Source organism: Staurois parvus, unplaced genomic scaffold, assembly GCF_062004578.1.
Source record: "Staurois parvus isolate SC_StPar_1 unplaced genomic scaffold, SC_StPar_1.0 ptg000141l, whole genome shotgun sequence".
NCBI classification, from domain to species: Eukaryota; Metazoa; Chordata; class Amphibia; order Anura; family Ranidae; genus Staurois; species Staurois parvus.
The window spans coordinates 2,593,909-2,617,431 of NW_028317937.1; the positions used below are offsets into that span (position 1 = coordinate 2,593,909).

General features: G+C 41.4%; 1 protein-coding gene and 1 pseudogene across 2 annotated transcripts in view; both read left to right on the forward strand.

Annotated features, from left to right (window-relative positions):
• Positions 1-223: 223 nt before the first annotated feature.
• Positions 224-23,523, forward strand: part of ARID3A (AT-rich interaction domain 3A) — a 108,664-nt gene continuing 85,364 nt past the window's right edge. The window contains exons 1-3 of one of the 2 annotated variants that reach the window (XM_089673578.1): positions 224-453; positions 10,611-11,199; positions 16,153-16,399. In XM_089673578.1, coding sequence (XP_089529704.1) covers positions 10,841-11,199; positions 16,153-16,399 — 606 coding nt within the window. In that variant the 5' untranslated portion in view covers positions 224-453; positions 10,611-10,840. The remainder of the gene's footprint in view (positions 454-10,610; positions 11,200-16,152; positions 16,400-23,523) is intronic. The other variant, XM_089673577.1, reaches the window with a different exon arrangement.
• On the forward strand, positions 4,681-4,797 carry LOC149465193 (U2 spliceosomal RNA; annotated as a pseudogene).

A 23,523-nucleotide genomic window follows, 5' to 3' on the forward strand; every position in this document is an offset into this window, starting at 1 on the left:
CAGCGTTGATGGTCAAAGTAACGCAACAAAAGTCCTGCTCAGGAAGGGGGGGGGAATCCTCTGGAGCACAAGTGGTTAATACAAGGTGTGTTGTTTTCCATGAATCCCCCCAGCACGTGCCCATTCCTGGTCCCCGTCCAGCCCCCTGGAGGCCACCCTCCGGTACTGTCAGTGTGGTGACTTCCCCTTCAGCCTCCCAGCCGCCCGCACATTCCTCCGGCGGCTCCCGGGTGCGTTCACTTGCAGACCGTCCCTTTCTTTCTGTGTTGCTAGACGCTCCCTTTAAAGGTTAGTCCTCCCCGTGCTGCCACTCATTCACGCACGGACGGGGTTGGAAGTTTGCCGACTCTCCCTGGACTGCAGCCAATCAAGGTACCCCTCGCATGTCGGCCCCGCCTCTCGCACAGATCCCAAGTTTCTCCTGTGAGAAAAAAAGCATCGGAGATTGTGGGGGTAAGACTTCGGGGGGCCAATGGGGTGCATGAGGGGGGTGTGTGTGGGTGGGAGATGACTGGGCGCCGTGCCACAGGAAGGGGACTCCCACACAGAGGCCTGCTGTTGGGGTCAGCTGGTACGGGGAGGGTGCTGGGAAGGATGACGTGGTGTGATGGTGGGGGGGTGCGGGCCAGGGGGTGCCAGCGACTGTGGAAGTTCATGGGGAGCGGACATGTATGTGTGTGTTTGTGGGGGAGGGGGACAAGTGTCCGTGCTGGATAGGGTGTGGTACGAACACTCGGGTTATCTATAGAAGGAACAACATATGTGGAGAAGGCCTGCATTACATCCCATAGGGGACCCCAGGTAGTCCTCTACTCCTGAGGGACACATGGCACACACCTTCTATTATCAGCTCCTCAATGGGGGGGTACCTCACTACCAAGACTACTCTGAGCATGGCATGGCAGACTTCACCGTTGTGTTCATTTCTTCTGGAAGGTTTCTTTTATTAATAATGTATAGAATTCCCTACGGTGACATACCATGTGTTGGTTGGTTCCTCTCGTATGAAGAGAACGTTAGTTGGACTGTACCCTGGCTTTGGTAGAGGAACTAGGCCACGTTGATGGTGGCGGCACTTGGTGCTACACATTACTAGACCTTCAGTACCAATAAGCGTACCTAAAAATAAAAAATGCGCTGCCAATGTGTATTTGATGCCTTTTTATGTGTTTTGGAAGCGTTTGTGACACTTTTTGGAACGACGGTTGCCACCTCATCCCTTTTAAAACCAAGCACATATTAATTCCACAGGTTCTGTGGCTAATCGAGGTGGTAATTAAACTCAGTGCCTTATCTGCGTTAAATTAGCCTCGGCCTGTGTAATTTAATGTGTTCGGCTTTAAAGGGATGAGGAGGCGACCGTATCAGAACACCACGTTGACCTCTTTTAATAAGAATATCCGATAAAAGCTTCCTGACCATCTCAGACACCTTTTTTGCATGGTTGGGTTTGACCTGAAGAGTCATATTAGTCTCCATTTACACCTGAGTGTAGAGATGAACTCCAAAATGTTCAGCAAACCAAATCCCTTGCTTTTTAGGTGTCCCTCTTCACATTTGAGAGCAACACCTGAAACGAGGGAGCTACTTTTGAAGCAGAATGAAGTGTTTTTCTGGCCCTGTTGATTTCGATGAGCACATGCAAAATGGCGTGATGTGCGAGTTCTTTGGGCGCTCTCATAATTAAAGTCTGTGGGGCCTAAAATGCATAAGCCATAAAAAAAAAAGCTCCTGTGTTATTATACAGGATTTATATAGCGCCAACAGTTTGCGCAGCACTTTACAGTAAAACGGGAGACAATACAAGAGGGTTAGGAGGGCCCTGCTCCTTGGAGCTTACAATCTAAGAGGGAGGGGCTAGTGGTACAAAAGGTAATAACTGTGGGGGATGGACTGGTAGGAGGAATAGAAGATTTCATTATTAGCTGAGGGCAGGATAGGCTTCCCTGAAGACATAGTTGTGTTTACCTGTCAAGGTGGCTATATACGCTTTGATAAGTGATTGATTTTTATTTCCTAGCTATCTCTTCCAATGGAAATAATCAATCTGTAGTTAACCCATTCGATTGATATGCCACACACAAGGAAGAAGATTTCATCCAAAAGTTAACCTCTTCCCGCTGCAGGTACGCAGATTTGTAGCCTCTCGGTGGGTGGGCTTTGCCGCTGCCTCTGCAAACCCTTTTCTGTGCTGAGAGAGTGCTCCCAGCAGTTACCGGTGGGGATCAGAAAGCTCCCGATGCATACTGGAGATTGGGATATTTCTGACCATGTGAAAGCCAATCGCAGAAGTCACATGACCCCATTATGTGGCTCCACCTCCAGACATTTAGAAGCTCTTAAAGGGCCAGGAAGGGGTTAAGATATGATTATACATTATCAATTACATCTCTGTTTCCATGTAATCTCATAATCTAATCAGTCAAAATACAATTGTATTCATGAACCATCATTTTCTGCCCTGGCCGCTCAGCTGTTTAATAGAATCCAATCTAAATCAAGTCTAAATTGATCAGAAGGGCTATTATGGCTATTTGGTTGTTGTAGGTTCAACTGTTTTGATTGAATTGCACATCCGTCAGATAATAAACTCAAAGTGTGTATAACCACTATTAAAGTGATATTAAAGGCAATAAAAAAAATAACAAACATGTCATACTTACCTGCTGTATGTAATGGTTTTACACAGAGCAGCCCAGGTTCCCCGCTGGCGCTCCTGCTGAGTGCCCCCAGAGCAAGCAGTTTGCTATTGGGGCACCCAAGCAGGCTTACTCCCAAGCTGCTGCTCTGCATGTCTGTTCACACACAGAGCTGTGGCTTGCCCCCGCCCCCGGCTATGATTGACAGTAGTGGGAAACGAGCTTCCGCTGCTGTCTAAGCCAATGAAGAGTGAGTCCCAGGAGAGCCAGTGGTTTCGTGCACATGGATCAATAAGTATCTGGGGGGGGGGGGTGGCTGCTGGACACAGGTTTTTATCCCTTAATGCATGAAGGTAAAACACCTTGAGCCTTTACAACCGTTTTAAAGGATAAGTTCATCTTTTGTAACATGTTACACCCATATTCAGGGTGTAACTTGTTACTGTTGCAGCAGCTCCCTGCACCTGCTGTCACAAAAAAAAAATAAATAAACCCACAGCCGTGCGGGGCTTCATCCATCTGGCCGCATCATTTGTTTACAGAGTTCTGTGAATGGAAGAACTACAACTACTGTCAGCCTTTGCACTGTCAGCTTGTAGTTCTTAATGAACAACCACAGCTCTCATGAGCACTCTAGGTAGTTCATTGATGCTTCCTGTCATTCAGATCGCTGATCGTGGGTGCAATGCTTTGCAGACTCCTAGTAAAAGAAAATAATGTACATGTATTTTATCTACAAAGGTTAACGTATCCTTTAAAAACATGTAATAAAATGCCCCAAAATCACCTGCCTACTCCCACGTCTGTGGGCAGGCAGATTCAAACAGACACATGTCCACTGAGTCCATCCTGGTCTAGAAAAAAAAAATGGAGGTCCGCAACTTTTTTTTTTCTGATCTAAACATGACAGATTGGAAGTGATCAGATGTAAATGGAGTCAAGCTGTTTACATCTGGCTGTCCATAAATCTAACACGGGTCTGTTAAAGCTCTGGTTTTTACATGGAGTGATCACTAAACAGACATATATGTCACTAAAGTGACATCTGCCCCATTCTGCTGCAAGGGTCCAAGAATGCCTAAGGCAAATTTTGGACACTCTGTTTTCACACACTTTCTTGAAAAAACACTCATGTTGTGTCCTTCAGGTGTTTCCATTGAAGTCTATGGGGGAAAAAATGCTCAAATCTGCTTGAAAAGTAGCTCCTCCCCTTTTTTTTTTTTTTTTTTTTTTTTTTTTTTTTTGGAGCGATAGTATTTTTCTACAAGTGAAAGACATTCAGATGTGAACCAGGGTTATTGAAAACAATAGGTTTTTGAGCTTCAAGCTAAAAGCTCTAAAACTCTCAAGTGTGAATGGGGCCTAAATCATGATGGTGGATTGTTTGGCACAGAACAGCAAAGAATACACTGCACTGGTCTTTAAATTTTAATATTCTGAGCTGAATGAAAAAAAAAATGAAAGCTAGGAGCTGGTTGGTTGCTATTGGCAATGGCACCAGTTGAGAGAACTTGTCTCAGACCCTTATTATTAACTACTTGTCTGTGGCTGCGCAAAATCCGGTATCTATACGTAATTTGCATTTCCCGGTAGGGGGCGTGCGTGCACCGCCCTACCTGCACCACTATTGGCTGCTGGGGATGTCAATTGTGATCATCGGCAGGGCTGAGAAACAACACAGATCTCTCTCCTGCCAGCGTGGACATGCTGCTCTGTATCTCTCTGCACAGCACAGCAGAGAGATACAAAGCAGCATGTCTCCCAAGTAAAACAGCACACAATGTAAAACACTTACAGCACACAGATAACCCTTTGATTGCCCCAGATGTTAACCCCTTCCTGCCCAATGTTGATCACTGTATTAGTGTCACTGGGGATGTCAGTGACAGGTAGTTCCCACCCAGTGTCAGAATGCCTGCTGCAGTCCTACTATAAGTTGCTGATCGCTGCCGTTACTAGTATAAAAAAAATAAAAATTCCAGTATATATACAGCCATTTGTAGATGCTATAACTTTCACGTAAACCAATTAATATATACTTATTGCTTCTCGGTCTTTTGGCTAAGATCAAGTGTAGTATCTGTTCTTATCAGTGTCCAGTAGGGGTGCTCCACCATCATTCCTGCTTGCGGGGATGATTGGTTGTACAGTACCCCTGCTGGTAGGATGGGGGTCCTGATGGTTAGTACAGGCTGGAACAGAAACCGAGGCGCCTACAGGCTGTTTGGGCCCAGGAGTAATTCCCCCTGGAAAACCAGAGGGGCCCAGTTCCTCCTGGTTTGAACGGATCTACCTTGTCTGGCCAGGGGCTGGGGAGGCAGAGAGTCCGCGGAACAGTGCCCCCTGAGTGGTCGCCTCAGGGGTGCTCTTAGTAGCACATGGGGATGGGACCCCAATGTGTGAAACGTGCACATGGTCACTGATCTAAACACTTTTGCTGCACTGCGCCTTTTAGGGCTAGGCCTTTTGGCTAAGTCCTGGGCAATTTTTGCTACGGGCCTCAGGGCCTGGCCAGTGCACAATTGCACGGCCACTTATTTATTTAACTTATTTTTCTCCCACGTTTGTTCACTTATGTGTGTTTTTTCTTTTCTCACGGATGGAGGGTGTGGGTCCTCGGGCCTATCCTGAAGTCTAGGGGGAGGATGTGTGGCCTTTTGGTTCCTTCCTCCTCTGTCCCTAGGGGGTTTTCTCTTCGGGAGAGCCCCCTTACCTAGTACATGGTGGCTGGCCTCGGCTAGCCACAAGGAAAGGGGTCCACCAGGCCTTTTGGCTAGGAGGACCATACGGGAACCTTAATCCCTGTCAGGAGCTTCGTGCCCCTGGGGGGGTCAGGGTAGAGATCCTACCCCTTCAGGGGGTGGACAAAGCACACCCCTAAGTGCACTTTTTTGTGTTGGTTTTGCACTAGCACGTTTTTTTGTTCACTTACAGGTTTTTCGCACGTTTGCGGACTTCAAAAAAAGAAAATGTAATATATACTTATTGGGATTGTTTTTTTATTTTATTGGATATATTTTATAGCAAAAAGTAAAAAATATTTTTTTTTTTTCAAAATTGTCTCTTTTTTTGTTTTATAGTGCAAAAAATAAAAACTGCAGAGGTGATCAAATACCACCAAAAGAAAGCTCTATTTGTGGGGGAAAAATTAGATTAATACACCTCCAACATCCAAAACTGAATAACATGGTTCTGTGCTGACAGTAGTCTGTTAGCAATATCTACATTACTGCAGACTTTTCTTCCTGTTTCTCCCAATGGCTACAACTACATACTTTTAATATCATAATATTATTGTGGTGTCCATGATAATATAGTATCAGTTTGATTGTGTTTGTGAAACATAGTTGACATTTGTCATAAACAGCTGGATCTGAGGTGGAGTGCGCTTTATAATATGTGGTCTGATGGCGTTTCTTTGGCCTTGGACTTTGGCCGCAGTTATGTTCATCATTATTTGCCTGGTTTAAAGACTGAAAGGAGGAGTTAGCTTGTCAAAATTGTACTGGGGAAGGCACATCTCTTCTGGCTTCAGTAAAGACCAATTTTAGTTTTTATTTGAGTTTGCACAGGCCTGTTTCTTTCCTTCATAACTCAGTCACTTGGTACTTTTCTGTTACATTTAAGTGTTGTTTTTTTTTGTCCAGATCTTGTAGTATTATGTTGGTAAGTCCTCTCAAAGTGCTGCTTTCCTAGTCTATCCTCAAGATGGGAATATCATCCATTGATTGTGCCTCGTGTCCAAAACAAACCTCCCTTTGTGCCAGAGTGGAGCACTGACCCTATGTACAGGCACACTTTGGGGAGGGTCCCCTCCTCCCTGGAAGCATCCAGTAGCTTTGGAAGGGTTTGGGGGGGGGGGGGGAATCCAGCTGCAGTATTAACCCATTGAATGACAAGCTACAGTCCACTTGTTACACAAGAACAATACCATGTAACTGAATTGGCCTCAGGCAAGATACACCATGCGGTCTGTTTACAACTATTCCTGGAAACAAACTTTCATTGAGAAGATGTCTCCCATGGTTACCTTTCTTTTCCTTGCTTCCAAGCTACAGTTTGTTCATAGATATATGTATCTATCTATCAGCAGAAATCTAAGACAAGTTTAAAAATCGTCATTTTTAGACCACATAAGGGCCCCTTCTTCAAGGCAAGTGCTGGTGATATTCATACATTTCTAGAAGTGGGAATAATAGACCTCTCCATTTAACTATCACTCCAGCATCCATGTGTATAAGATTTGCACACCATAAAGACTGCAGCAAATATCTGTAATATTGCACGCTTCCTTAAATTTGTACCTTTTGCAGTTTCAGACTGTCACATGTGGCCAGTTTGGGCTTATTTTTGTATGCTTTGCAGAATGTTCCTGTATGGTTCTTGGAAACTGTAGGTGTCAGACATAAATGTTGTATGCATAGCTATGTGCAGCACTCTGCTGACTGCTGTGGCATACAGTCAGTTAATCCAGCATATCTGCTTAGATAATTAAGAGCTAATGTCCATGGGGGAGGGGGTATCCAGCCCCTCCTTCCATTAATTCTCCCCTAGGCCTCCCACCCAGTCTCCAGTTGGTGTATTTGTTTAATCTCTGAACACCCAGTGTGTGATCCCTCGTCTCCTCATACGCTTGAGTGCCTGGATCTACTATGCTGGTCAGTGGAGCAAATAGGGGTTCAGGGAAGGGATGTGTGTGCACCAGTATTGTAGGGAGCTTTGTGTGTGTACTTACAACTGAGATTTGTTGTTTTGTTTTTTTTTTTCCCTACAAGCAGGGGGTCTTTGGGGAGATATTACAAACTGGTGCTTTTACTGTGTGACCTGCTAAATCAAAATTCCTAAACCTCTTGTGCCACCACAGAAATAATGTTAAAGTGAAGTTGCAGTAATCTTTGGCAGCGAAAGAGTTGATTGATATGTTAAACTGTCTAGTTATGTCAGCTTTTCTGCCCTTTTTGGAGGAAATGCACTGAGCCCACTCCCAACAGGATGGGGGAGGGGAAATAGTTTCCCTATAATTTCCTTCAGTTTTAGTGCACTTTACCCTTTCCAGATTCTGCAGATATTTTTATTTAATGTAACATTAATGAGGATCTCTCCTGGGTTGCAAAGAAAACATTACTTGTGTGCTACAGTAAGTTTTTTTTTTTTTTTGTGCAGGATCTTTATCTTAGAGCAGTACTTTCTTCTCTATTGCACAAGACCACAGCAGTAGTTTAACAGCTAGTAATAATTTCATAAACATTCTAACTGTAGAATGGTCCCTCTCCATAGTCTCATGGAAGCTATTACATATGACATATTTAAGGCCACCTTTTTTATAACAAGTATGTAAGGCACCTTACATTGAAATTTATTTGACTGCATTTTTTTTTTGATTAACATAAATGTCACAATGCATGTCATTGCACCAAAAAATCAGTGATTTGCAGGACTTTTTCATGACATTCTACAAAATGGCATGAACAGGCTACCTTAAAAGCAATGTATTTTCACTTTTCCATGTATGTTGCTGAAAATACATGCCGCCCTGCTTGTATTTATATATATATATATATATATATATATATATATATATATATATATATATATATATATATATATATAATATACCTTAGATTGTATGCCCCTTGAGGGTTAGGGACTGATGTGAATGTACAATATATATATATATATATATATATATATATATATATATATATATATATATATATAAAAAAAAGTGCTGCATAAACTGACGGCACTATATAAGTACCTGAAATAAATTTTATATATATGTATACACACACACACTTACCAGTGACTCTGATTCAACCTGTAAGTGCAAAATTTAAACTGGTGGGATGTCTGAACAGCTGTAGTATAGTCTTTGTTTTCCTATTTACACGTTGAGGAGTTGTTCACCTTTGTAGTGTGGTTAGTTTTAAAAGGCAGGCTGGATAGTGTGTAAGTAACAATTCACAGAACTTCGCTGTAGAGGACATTCCACCATTTCACATTCATGTGTTGTAAGGTTCAAGCTGTTAACATTTAGGCATTTAACGTATATGTCAAACCAAAAGCTAGTTTTGGATAGGGTGGTGAAGGTTAAGAATGCACAGACAGGAAGTGAAGGATTACAAAAAAAAATCCCTTTGTTTTTATTATGGGCTGACAAATGCCCATATGTTAAAAATGTAATTTTACACTTTTACTTTTTTTTTTTAATTAGAGCAACTTGATCATATAGTTGATATATTAAACATATTGCAGATAAACTGTATTTTTTTTTTTATTTAGCAAGTAACAAGGTGAGAGGAAGCAGCAGGAGACTGATCTGTGTCAGGCATTTGTAAGCACATCCCAGAACTGCACAGGCACCAGGGTTTATTATGCCTGCGTTATCTCTGAGCCAGCATCTCACTACAGAAAGTAGATCCTGTTCTTGGATGTTTCCTAAACAAAGATGGCTTCATGTTCCTGGAACAATAAATACTTGTTTCAAATTTATGTAGTACTTAACATTTCTGCATTTAATATAATGTGTGTAACTGATGTGAGATCCGCTTTCAGGGCCGGTTCACACCAGATCATGCTGCTGGAAACCCGCGTTCTCTGTGCATTTTCCACAGAGCACACTGCAGGTACTATCGACAGCGGGTGCCAAAATTATTGGCACCCTAGATGCACTGCATTTGCGTGCACTGGATCACATGATACAGAAGTATCATTCAATTTGGTTGCAGTTATTTCCCATGGACTACTTTTTGGTGAGGAACGATTTCAGCCCATTCAAAAAGAGTGGGCTAAAATCGCATGTGAATCGCACAGGAATTCTTGGCGTGAACCAGCCCTACATAAATCTGTTGCACTGTGCCTGTTTTTTATTTCATTTTATTTCTTGGTTGGACTTATTCACTGTTGAATTCTTTTTGTGTTTGACTAGTGTATTCAGAAACCTATTTAAAGAATTGGTCCTCTGAAAATGTATTTGAAAGTTAATCTATGTAACAGTGTCTCCTATCTCTTGGGACTTGGGTGTTAAAATATCTGCTTGTGAACTTGCTGCAGTCATTACAAGGGATCAACACTTGGATTGCTACCTTATTGAGAATGTAACAAAAGTGGTGTGAATACTCTAAGGTGGACAGACACACTAAAAAAAGGAAAAACTACATTACAGGTTTAATAGAAGATAAGTTATTGGCAAGCATTGGGTCTCTCCTTGACTATATTTCAGAAAATAAATGATATTGTTGCCAATTGCAGGCTTTTATTAAAATCAGTAATAAACCCAAAAGCAAACATTTATTCTGTTACAGCTTACCAATACCTGGATGTGATGGCCACATTTTTTTTTTTTTTCTAGGATGTCTTTCCTTTTTCACCTGATGATCCAGCCAGTTAATTTATTTTTCAACAGAACAAATCTGGAAGTTTAAATGGTTGATACAAACCATTAACCACTAACAGGAGTGCCTACAATGATCAGCTTTTATTTATTCATGTAAAACCTTTATTCCAAAAGAACAAAAACTGTTGCTCTAACTGCAGTTTGAGCTAGAGTTTGGCTTCAGTTTGTTGTAGTGTATCGAAATCTGCTAAAACAAGAGGTGTGATACTGGCCAGATCACCAGGTGAAAACAAAGGGAGAAAAAGCCTAGAATAAGAAAACTAATGCAGCCACCACGTCTAAGGGTTGGTAAGCTGCAATATATTACATTTATGGTTTTGGTTTATAACTGCTTTAAAGTTGCAGGCTCAAGGGTTTTCATTTATATATATCCTTTATTGTTAGTGAGTCACTGACCTATAGCACGTGAATATCAAATATTTTTACACCCCCAAAAACAATTCAGCAAGTTCAGCTTCCATATTTATATCATGCTGGTATTTTTTATTTATTTATTTTTTATTAGCATTGAGCTCATTTTGTTCCAGTACTTGTGACAATATGTTTAACTTTTTTTTTTTTTGTCCCTTTTGCAGGGTTCTGCTATTGGCCATCTTTAAAGTAGAACATCCTTTCTGGCAGTTGGAAGGAGAACGGATAAAAAAGCATGAGGAGATCGTCAATCTACCCAAGCTGAGTCCTCCCTTCTGCCTGGCTGCTTGGAATATTGGATTTTTGAACCCCACAGGTCTCTGTTGGAAAGCTTCATTTTCCACAGAAGGTGGAGGAGGCAGTACGTGGTCCCCCTCGCCCGCCTCACCGCGCCATGAAGCTGCAGGCGGTGATGGAGACGCTACAGCGCCAGCAGCGGGCGCGGTTGCAGCAGGAGATGGAGGCAAGGCAGCTTCAACAGGATTCAGTGGGAGCTCCCTCTGATGGGGGTTATCCTGCAAATGGCACTGACGACACGGAACCAGAGGCCTTGAAAATACAGCGAGCACAGGCTGCAGCATTAGCCGCTATGAGGGCTGCTGCTGCTGGACTCAGCCAACAGCCAAGTCCTGCTGCCTCAGAAGAGGAGGAGGAGGAAGAGGATGAAGGGGAGAGCATGCCATCTGAGGATGAGCGAGAAAGGGATGGTGAAAGTGAACATTACCAGGAGATGGGATCAGAGGATGAGGAACTGTGAGTTCTTGTTTAATGGGAGGAGTTGCGCCTTATTCCTGTTGAAGTTTTGTAATTGGCTTGTGGGGCCATGTACATTACAGTATATATGTCTGTGCTTGTTTGGTATCCTTTCTTTTGTACTTTGATTTAGTTACATTTTTTACTTTTTCCAAAGAGGGTCAATATTGTTACTTGCTAGAATAGGAAAACTAGTATAAAAAGTATATGTGTAGGCAAATCTTTTAGAATTTGAATCAGATTATTATTACTGGCACATATAGTGCCGTCAATTTACGTAGCACTTTACATATTTATATTGTACATTCACATCAGTCCCTAACCCTCAAGGAGCGTACAATCTAAGGTCCCTAACTCACATTCATACATACACATGCCAGGTCTAATTTAGACAGGATCCAGTTAACCTACCAGCATTGTAAAAACAAGGGGAGAGAGGGTGCACCAGCCTAGTACGGTACCTGAAAAGTAACTTTTATTAAATCCAAAGGAAATATATACTCGCAAACAAATGTAGTATCACAAGCATATCAATGTCCAAAGCAACCAAATGGCCAGGTCAGCTCCCAAATGCAAGAAGACCCTCAAATGTTGACGCGTTTCAAGGGGTGATCCCCTCTTCCTCAGAGTTCCTCTGAGGAAGAGGGGATCGCCCCTCAAAACGTGTCAGCCATTTGGTCGCTTTGTATATTGATATGCTTTTGATACTACATTTATTTGTGAGTATATATCTACTGTGCATTTAATAAAAGTTACTTCTCGGGTAATGTACTAGGCTGGTGCTCCCTCTCGCCCCTTGTTTTTACAGTGACTGAGTTTCTCCAACCCTTAGAGGGCAGTATGGCCTATGTTGACATTGGATACACTGTCTCTATCGTTGTACAACTCTTGAGCGCAGGGGACTTTCTTCTTGTTTTTCGGTTGTAACCTACCAACATGTGTGGGAGTAAACCGGAGTACCCAGAGGAAACCCACACAGGCACAAGGAGAACATGCAAACTCCACGCAGGTAGTTTTGTGGTTGGGATTTGAACAGACGACCCTAGTGCTGCTAGGTGAAAGTGCTAACCACTTAGATTTTATTTTTTACTGACTGTGACCTGCTGGGAAGATTTCCCTTTTACTTCTTGTCCAGGAGATGCAACAAGAAGTGAGAGGAAATCTATCTGAAGTGAATAGAATTTTACACAGCTGTTACCAGAACAGGTGTCCTATCACAAAGTTTACCCCTCACCTCTTGCAACAACTATCATATTTTGACTTTTCCCTCACTTTCTGTGACGGTGGATAAAAATCGATTTATTTAAATCGGATTTTTTTTTTTTCATTTTTATCAAATTTATTTTAATAAAATTCTTTTGGAGTAAAAATCTATCTAAAGATATAGTTTTCTATTTAAGATACATTAATAGTTTATTCAGCATGAAATGGAGCTTAGTTATGTAGCATGAGGCTGTATATTCTGTAATATTTACATTTTCGGTAAACTCATTCAATGAATCCAAGCTCTGCAAGCTGAGACAACATGCACTGCATTGATGCATTCACGCAATTTCACAGTACCCATGAGAAAAAACATGAAATAAAAGAATTTGAGCAGTTCTCCAGCTATGTGTGATTAACCTATTAACCTAAAATCGGTTTTGATATCGCTGTTTTTCTAATCTGACAGTTTATTATTCTAAAAAGGAAACCTTCATTTGGTTTACAAATATTAAAGTTTCTAACTACAAGCAAGAATGAGTCGGATTCCTTACATTTAAAGAGCACCTGTCATTTTAGATCCATCATCACAGTGCCTGTTAGCGGGCATCCACTCCCCTGTTGCCCTCACATCCCTCACCTTGTTGTGTCACTGCCATATCACCAGCCGTCCCATTAAAGTGAACGGGACTGTCGGTGAGTCAACGGCGGGTCAGAGGAGGAGCTGCTGCGTGACAGACATGACCGTTGCTCTTTAAAAATTATGATATGATTTAAATCGAGCATTTTCACTAGTGGTTTAAATCAAATCCACCCTGGCTAGTGACCATGGTTATTTGGACAAATAAATGGGCAAATGTCCTCAATAGGGAGATAGTTACAATAATAGTTAATACAGGATTTAACCCTTCATAATCCATCCAGACTTGATCAGACACTCCATTCATTTCTATAGAGGGGTGGATGTAAACAGACTTGTTTGCTTTTACTGCTGCCTACCTCCAATCTGATCTGCTTAAAAAAAGACAGGATCCATTCCTTTCTGTCTGAGTGAATTAGATCAGAGGGCAGTCAGATATAAATGGACAGCTGGTCCGTTTACACCCAGCTGCCCATAGAGCAGACTGCGCTGTGTCCATGTCCACTGTGAATAAGCAGAGCGGGCATGGACCTGTCGTCCACCCGCTCTACTCTGCTCAGCAGGAAATCAGCGGACAGATCCTCTGCTGAGCAAGCGGAATCTGCCCCATTTAAAAGGGACCTTAAAAAAAGCCTGGAGACTTGATGACTGTAACCTATGGCATAGCAAAGGGTGTTACTAAGAATACAGCTCTCTATAAAATGTTACAGAATGATTGGATGTTTTCCCAGTCAGTTTGTCCAGTATGTCAAGTTGTCTTCCCAACATGTAGTGTATAGCTAGTTCCTCTCATGCTTAGCAGTTTACCTGCTTCAGCTTGTTAGATCTTACAGTCATAACTGATTTGGGTTGATTTTTTTCAATTCACCCTTTTAGCTTTAAAGGGGAAGCATATTCTAAACCAGCCTTTCTCAACCAGGGTGCCCAGGCACCCCGGGGTGCCTTGAGGTTTCTTCAGGGGTGCCTTGGCAAAATCTCTGAAAATTGCCCAAAACTTGTATACAAGCCAGAGGGTAGAACAAGCCTGCCTTTTTAGTTACACAAAGTCACAGGTTTTCATTGTGCACCATTACGACCTTCTAGAAGCCGGCGTCCTGACAACCAATGACTTCATCAGTTGATAAGGAGCATGTCAGCTGCCTGCACAGCATCCTAGTCTGACCCTCCCCTTCCCCTCTCTGTCAGTGCTGGGGTCACATTAGCTCAGTGATGGAGAAAAACGGAGGGAGAAGAGAAACATTGGAATACTAGTCAGTGTGCAAAAGTGTATTTGCTTTGGAAGAATACATCACTTCTAATGTTGGGTGTCCTACGTGTGTGGGTGTTGCTGCAAACTACTAGAATAGTTTTTCACATTTCAGAATGGGGTGCCTTGACTGAAAAAAGGTTGAGAAACACTGTTTTAAACAGTATAAGCTTTGAGGGGGATGTTGCTGCCTCCTACTTATGCTGCATATAATTTTTAATAGAGAGCTGTGTTAATACCTTTTTTTTTTTTTTTTTTTTTTTTTTGTTTTTTTTTCTTCTGATGCGGTCACATGATCCAGAAGTAGCGTCAGTGAGCAGCTGCTGCATGGGCAAGAAGGGAGCATTGACAACAGAGGGACAAATGAAGTTGGCTGGGCATCTTTTTTAAGACTTCTATTTAGCCTATGCTTCCTCTTAAAATGACCCTGTCGAGGTGGTAAACCATGCCAAAGAAACTAACCTGAAAAGAAAGTCGCATTAGTCCTACCTGTCCAGCAGCTTGTTTGCTTATACTTTGACATGTGGCAGAGCTCCTGGCACTGATGGTATTCCACATTTCTGAGTGTGTAGCATAGAATATCTTCTGCCCACTCTGGTTTCTTCTGCTGAACCCCTAAATCAATGTGTCCTGCAGTGACTAAGGCTCAGCAAAGGAATCGCAGCAGCCAGTGGGGGGAGGGTACTGTGCCACACTAGGAAGTTTCAGCCAACGGGAAAGGTAACGATAATGCTGTTTGTGTGTTTTTGTTTTTTTTTTTTTGTTTTGTTTTTTTTTTCACAAGTTCTGTAGGCATATTTTGTTTTACTTCTTTTATATGGTGCTGATGCTATATCTTAAGCACTTATATAGAGGAAATCAAGCCCTTCATTATTTTTTCCAGGAACTTGTATACAATCTGATAAACTAGCCACATTAATACAAATGAGCATACACCATAGAGCCAATTTTGGGTCAAAGCCAATTGGCAAACAAATACAATGCTTTTTCGCAGCATTTTGGAGGCTGAGAGGAAATTGGGGTACCTAAAAGGTTTCCCACACACAGTTACTGTGTGTAGCTGGGACCTCAGCTCTACTAATCAAAAGTGCCAAACTGCTTTCCTTAGTGTTGGGCCCCTAACCTAGCTTTTACTTTGATAGGGATAGAAGGCAATGACTGATATGTCTGCATGTATAATGATGACCTGTTAAATGTGTAGTTAATAGTTGAAATCATTACGTATACTTGTATCACAAAACTCTTCATTGGTGTCCAATGTGCTAAACGGCTAAGTAGCTGTGTGGTAATGCTTGGTGCCCTGTATATGACCTGGTAAAGCAGTGCGTGCCAGAAGCTGCCAGCAAGCCTGCGAATGTTGGCAGCTGGTCAAAGGCGGTTAGAAACCTCAGACAGATAGGAAGTTTTTGAAGTTGCAGCTCTGTTCACACAGTTTGTGCCAAGTTACTGTGTACGCAGGGTTTTTTTACCCTGCTGGGTCAATGTCATGTTGCTTATTGCGCTTATGTAACTTCAGCAATAATTACAGACCATGATACTGTAAGATTAAAATTAGCTTGGGATCTTTTTGTGTTTTTTAAGAGTTTTTTTTTCTTTTTGCATTGCTTCAGGAAGCCTTCTAGCACTGCAATCTTTATCCGTTGTTAAGCATAAAAAAAAAAAAAAAAAATAACCCACTACCCTTTTTTTGTTTTCCTGGTAATTACAATGTTAAGTCTGCAAACATGCATTTTATTTAATGAAGAGCTGGATTGCAGGTTGTCTGTTGAAATAGGATTTGATAGCAGAAGAAATATTATTTTGGGCTGCCCAATGTATGTAAACTTGGATTTCAATAATAAAAATTGTTTTGTTTTTTCTTTAGGAAAGGGAAATGGGATGAGGATGATTTTGAGGATGAGGATGATTATGAAGACATGGAAGAGGGTGTAGATGTAGGCGAGGCTGGCAGATCTACTAAAGATATAGCTCTTCCCCCAAAACACCCTGCCCAACAGGCCTTACCAACACAACGCCCATCAATGGGAGCAGAGCGCCCAGGTTTGCCACATAATGCACACCCTCAAATTCAGGACCATGGGGACTGGACATATGAAGAGCAGTTCAAGCAGGTTGGTGACTTCGTATTTTTATAATATGTACACATTGAATTTTGCCAAAGGTTATAATCAAAAATTGTAGGTTTGATGGCATTTTTGGTGTGTGTGTGTGTGTTTGTTTTATTGACTTGTGTTTTGTATAGTTAAGGGATTTCAGATTTTTTTCCTCTTAAAGGGTAGCTGTACTTTTCCTTTTAAAATGATTACCTGATGTCTGCAAACGTATTGTTACACAGTGCAGCATGAGTACTGTGTTTACTACATTTCCACTTGTAAGCAGCCTGCAGGGTCTGCACATAAGGTAATGGTGCAGGAAGGTAGTGAGCACAGCATTCATGCCACACCGCACAAAGACATGATTGTAGGTTGCTAAAGTTGCCTAAATACTGTGGGGTTTCTTACAAAAACTGGGGAGTGCAAAATTTGGTGCAGCTCTGCATAGAAACCAATCAGCTTCCAGGTTTTATTGTCAAATCTTAATTGAACAAGCTGAAGTTAGAAGCTGATTGGCTACCGTGCACCAGATTGAGTGCTCCAGTTTTAGTAAATCTATCCCAGTGTGATGGGTCTGTGGTCAGCCATTCTTCTCTTGGCTTTCCCTTTGCTGATATCTATATGCATGGTCATCCGAGATCAGCATTTGTGTCCTTGTGCACAATACTAAATTTCCAGCAGAAGACAGGACCATGACTGCTTATCTGAGTACTCTCCTGTGTCTGTGGGCATTCTTAGACTGTGCTGGGTTAAGGAGAACAGAGCCATTTCCATTCAAAGAGTGCTGCCTAGACTTGTGGCCGGCTCCTTGGCTTGACATTCTTTGGTAGGAAAGAACAGTATTGGCATTCTCATTGGTGCCTGAAGGTGGGCTTGAGAATTGTTTGGCAGAAAATGTGTGTGGACAGTTCCAGTTCTGCAGATTTTTTTTTTCTAGTGATCTAAAAACAGTCGTTTAGACAAACTAACTTTCAAAATTGGACAAAAAAAATGTATATTGTGGTTTTGTATCAAGATTTACACCCTGCTAAATTCAGTCTTCAAATTGTACTTGTCTAAAGTGTCAAGAATGATGCATACAACCGATTTAATGCACAAAATGTACATGCAAATACTAATTACAGGAAAATATGGGAAAGATCAGACTTATAAAAAGTTAAGTCCAGTACTTATTAATACTTGTGATTCTATATACATGGACATCAAGAACTGCTCATTTCCCCCATTTTCCAGTACTGTTCTTCCAGTGGGCACTCTCATCCCTCTAGTATTCCACTCTATAAATTGTGCAATTTATTAGTTGGAGTACTGGAAGAGGAGAATATATCTGTCCTTATTTCTGAAACTCTGTATACCAAAGGAGTGAACCTAATAAATATGATGTGTTTTGGGCCTCATGAGCACTGGGCGGTTTAAAACTGCCAATAGTGTTAGCTGTATACAGTTACGTTTAAAACTGCACGTTTTTCCACATTATTTAGCGTTTTTGCATTTAGAGTTTAGTCGCATTCAGTTGGCTTTTTCCACGTTAGTGTTTTTTAGCACAAAAAAGTAAAAATTATGGCTCAGAAACGCCAGTTTACCGCATTTACCAGTGTTAGAGAATTTTTACAGCTAAAAAACTCCTCTTGAAAACCACTAGTTATGTTTTTTTGTTTTTTCCATGCTGATTAAAGCTTACTGTATGTTTGCATGGACACAAAGGATAACATGCTGAGTAGTTTACTTGCTTCAGAAAAAAACACCAGAAGCTAAAAATGGCAGCTGTAAAAACGTCCAGTGTGCATGAGGCCTTACTTTTATGTGTAATGGATGTCAAGATTGAAGCGATCTGTGGGTACCCTTTTGCTAAGGTACATTTATTAAAAACAAAAAAGGAACTGTGTTTAAAAAGTGAAATTAGGTATTTCAGTAATCCTAGAGAAGGAAAACTTAAATCTGCTCTTTCCCCATGAATGTGTTTTGTGTATGGCGCTTGAGCTGTACATTTTCATGAGCATGGAAATCCCTGTGATACAGCATAGGACAGTCTCTGGACAGATTAGTAGTTGATTTTTTTTTTTTTTTTTTTTCTCTCTCTATACAGAGCCCTGGCTTATACAAGTCCAGCTGCTAAAATCTGTCTGGCCGTCTTTTTTTTTTGCCTCTGTTTATTACACTAGTGACTTTTAAACACTTATTTACCCTTTTCGTTAATAAAGGAGATTGATAATTCAGCTGTTAACATTGTGGCATTTTTTTTGCTGTCTTGCATTGTAACTGTATGCTGTCACATTGTCATTCTGTCTAGCAGCAAGGTATTGCGTGACTAGATCCTTGTTTATATCATTCTGCTTCCCCTCTCCTCCCCTGATAATGCTTCTCTGTGTGGGTTTTTCTCTCTCACTTCCTGTAGTGGGGGAGGGAGACCTGCTGGGAGGGAGCAGGGTGTGACTCTGTGCTGGGTGGGCACAGAGGGGGTAAACTGGAGATGTGTTTGTCTATGAATGACAGAAGAAAAGTCTGTTTTTGTATTGACACTTGCAGTGGGCTTTTTGCTTCGATTAGTATGATAGATCTGCATGAATTCCATTCTGAGAACTGTTTCTGAGTACAAACCCTTTAAACCTGAGACAGAAAGTGGTGGGGAGTGTGATTTTGTGAAGAATGAAACCAGAATCTGTGTTCATCATGTTTAATAAACCGTTTTATTCTGCGGATTGTCATTGTTCTGTAAATACATGATCATCGACTGTTATGCAAATAGATGACACAGCTCTCTGCTATGTCACTGCTCAAGTGGGAATAGTAGTAGTACCCAGTTAAACGTGTGTCACTTTGTGCTGGACAGGAAATACTATCTGTAGGACTGATTTATCAGTGTGTCTGAAATAAGAACTCTCTGCTGTCTCATCACACCTAATCAGATTTTTCCCTTTTCCTGGACTGTATTTTGAATGATTGGATGGTATAAAGCCCTGTGTGTTGTGCTCCTTTTAACTTTGCATTTTCTATTAGCAATGTAATATTACATGACTAAAATCACCATGTCATTGCTTCAACACTAAAACTCAACTGAGATTTTCAGTTGCCTGAACCTGTGATTGATCACCTGACTCACAGCATGGCAGACCCTTGCAAAGCCAATGATTCCTGCGTGTGTCAGTGGGATCATTTTGTATTGTGGTGAATACATTGGGCCCTTCACACTGTTTCCTGCACATGTATTTTACTGCTTGATTTCAAATGGAAAAATGTCACTTCTGTGCACTGCAGCTTAGGGTACTTAAAGAGAAAAAAAAATGGGACACCTAGCATTGTTGTGTATTTTATTATTATACAGGATTTATATAACGCCAACAGTTTGCTCAGCACTTTACAATATAACGGGAGACAATACAGCAACAGTACAGTTCAATACAAGAGGGATAGGAGGGCCCTGCTCCTTGGAGCTTACAATCTGTTCTGCTTAACAGCTTCCCGACCACCCTATAGAAGTACCGCTACAGGGCAGCAAGGCTGCGTAAAATCGTGTGTGTGTGTGTGTGTGTATATATACACACACACGTGTGTGTGTGTGTGTGTGTTTTTGTACTGCCGGGTAGGAAGCGCACGCCGCCCTCCCACACCCCGCCACTGGCAGCTAGAGCTATCGATCACTGGGTCCCAGTCTTGAGGTTCCCCGCTAGCACCCAGTGATCGCCGAGGAACAGTGACAGAGGAGAGGTCTGTATGTAAACAATACAGATCTCTCCCCTGTCAGCACCAGCACACAGCAGAGCAATACAATGCAGCGTGCTTACACAGTAAAGCATACACATACAAAATAGTAAAACAGCACACAGCCAACCCTTTGATCAACCCAGATGTTAACCCCTTCCTGCCAGTGTCATTAGTAGTGTCAGTGCTTTTTATTAGCTTTGATCGCTGTATTGATGTCACTGGGGATGTCAGTAGCAGTCCCGTCCCGTCCCCCGTGTCAAAATGCCCACTGAAACCCCTCTATAAGTCACTGATCGCCACCATTACTAGTATAAAAAATGTATTTTAAATTACAGTATATATACCGCCATATGTAAACATAACTTTCACTATTTAATAAACCAGTTAATTTACACATATTGAGTTTTTTTTTTTTTAAGCAAAGACATGTAGGAGAATACATTTTGGCCGAAATTTATGGTGAATTTAGATTTTTTTTCACTGGATTTGTATTCTAGCAAAAAGTAAAAAAAACCTTTTTTTTTTTTTTTCAAAATTTTCGGTCTTTTTTGTTTTATAGTGGAAAAAAAATGCACTGGTGATCAAATACCACCAATAGAAAGCTCAGTTTGTGGGGGGAAAAAAAGGACATAAATTTCATTTTGGATGCAGTGTTGCATGACCGCACAATTATTTAAAGTAACGCATCGCCGTAACCCCAAAAAATCCTCTGGAGGGCAAATGGTTAAACAAGACTGTTTAATTGGTAAATGTACAAAAAACGTTTATGTACAATTTCGTTGCATTTACTTAGTGGAAAATGTCTGTGCTGAATGTTTGTATTTTACTTTGCACACTGCATGAACAATATACATAGTTAACATGCTCAAAATGAGGAGCGAGTTTGGGATTTATAGATGCATTCAGAAATATGCAGTTAAAAAAAAGGTTCCATGAACTTCTCACCAGACCTTTTTTTTTTTTTTGAAGTAGATATAAACCCTAACAAAATGACATTTACTTTGCTAAGGAACCGTGTATCTCAAATGATTGCCTGAAATCATCTTTTTTTTTTTTTCATCCTTTGTTAGATATACGTGCTGCCATTACCTGTCTACGTGGTCTCTGGCTATGGCTGCATGGCATTTTCCAGGGGAGGGTTTCCTGATAACAGTGGGCTGTGCCTGCATGTAATGTGGCCTGAAACAGCCACTTGTAGTGTTAAGTAGAAGACAGGGTGGCAGTGCAGGAGCACAGGTGGGAGACAGTGACCTATAAAAGGGAGTGCCTGAACAAGGACCTCCATGGCAGGATCACCATATTATTATTTGAATGAAAGCTGCAGATTTAAAATATCAAAAATTTTATGTTAAAGCTTATATGTGATTTTATTGATTGAGTTAACGTGCTTTGAGCATAATGACAGTAACAGATCAGTAGATTTATTACATTAAATGTGCCTATGAACCTAAGAGAATGTTAACTATATTTGGTTGTTGATTGTCAGTCTGACTGCTTGAGTAACAATTGTACATCCGGGTTGGGGGGGGTGTAAAATCTCACGGGTGATGGACACAGTTGTAGCACATTGGTGCTGGTTTTTAAGGGTAAAAACAGACCTTCAGGAGCTACATAACGCCTTCTTCCCACCTGTCAGACTCACTCAGAAGAGTGATAAACCACAGGTCACTCTTCAAAGGGCACTGCAAGTGTATTCAAGGCCTTAGACAGACTATTCTGACTATTTACCTGTCCTGAGTTGGAGTCCTCACCCCTCTGCGTTTGTTGGCTCATTGGATGAACAAGGATCATTCATTACAGAGATCCTCCATGCATGGCTGACCATTGTTTTGTCTGTAGGCATCTTTCAGAAGATGGTTACATTTTTGTCAGTACAGTCAGGTCCATAAATATTGGGACATGGACACAATTCTAACATTTTTGGCTCTATACACCACCACAATGAATTTGAAATGAAACGAACAAGATGTGCTTTAACTGCAGACTGTCAGCTTTAATTTGAGGGTATTTACATCCAAATCAGGTGAACGGTGTAGGAATTACAACAGTTTGCATATGTGCCTCCCACTTGTTAAGGGACCAAAAGTAATGGGACAGAATAATAATCATAAAATCTAACTTTCACTTTTTAATACTTGGTTGCAAATCCTTTGCAGTCAATTACAGCCTGAAGTGTGGAATGCATAGACATCACCAGACGCTGGGTTTCATCCCTGGTGATGCTCTTCCAGGCCTCTACTGCAACTGTCTTCAGTTCCTGCTTGTTCTTGGGGCATTTTCCCTTCAGTTTTGTCTTCAGCAAGTGAAATGCATGCTCAATCGGATTCCGGTCAGGTGATTGACTTGGCCATTGCATAACATTCCACTTCTTTCCCTTAAACTCTGGTTGCTTTTGCAGTATGCTTTGGGTTATTGTCCATCTGCACTGTGAAGTGGCGTCCAATGAGTTCTGAAGCATTTGGCTGAATATGAGCAGATAATATTGCCCGAAACACTTCAGAATTCATCCTGCTGCTTTTGTCAGCAGTCACATCATCAATAAATACAAGAGAACCAGTTCCATTGGCAGCCATACATGCCCACGCCATGACACTACCACCACCATGCTTCACTGATGAGGTGGTATGCTTAGGATCATGAGCAGTTCCTTTCCTTCTCCATACTCTTCTCTTCCCATCACTCTGGTACAAGTTGATCTTGGTCTCATCTGTCCATAGGATGTTGTTCCAGAACTGTGAAGGCTTTTTTAGAGGTCATTTGGCAAACTCTAATCTGGCCTTCCTGTTTTTGAGGCTCACCAATGGTTTACATCTTGTGGTGAACCCTCTGTATTCACTCTGGTGAAGTCTTCTCTTGATTGTTGACTTTGACACACATACACCTACCTCCTGGAGAGTGTTCTTGATCTGGCCAACTGTTGTGAAGGGTGTTTTCTTCACCACGGAAAGAATTCTTCGGTCATCCACCACAGTTGTTTTCCGTGGTCTTCCAGGTCTTTCGGTGTTGCTGAGCTCACCGGTGCGTTCCTTCTTTTTAAGAATGTTCCAAACAGTTGTTTTGGCCACGCCTAATGTTTTTGCTATCTCTCTGATGGGTTTGTTTTGTTTTTTCAGCCTAATGATGGCTTGCTTCACTGATAGTGACAGCTCTTTGGATCTCATCTTGAGAGTTGACAGCAACAGATTCCAAATGCAAATAGCACACTTGAAATGAACTCTGGACCTTTTATCTGCTCATTGTAATTGGGATAATGAGGGAATAACACATACCTGGCCATGGAACAGCTGAGAAGCCAATTGTTCCATTACTTTTTGTCCCTTAACAAGTGGGAGGCACATATGCAAACTGTTGTAATTCCTACACCGTTCACCTGATTTGGATGTAAATACCCTCAAATTAAAGCTGACAGTCTGCAGTTAAAGCACATCTTGTTCGTTTCA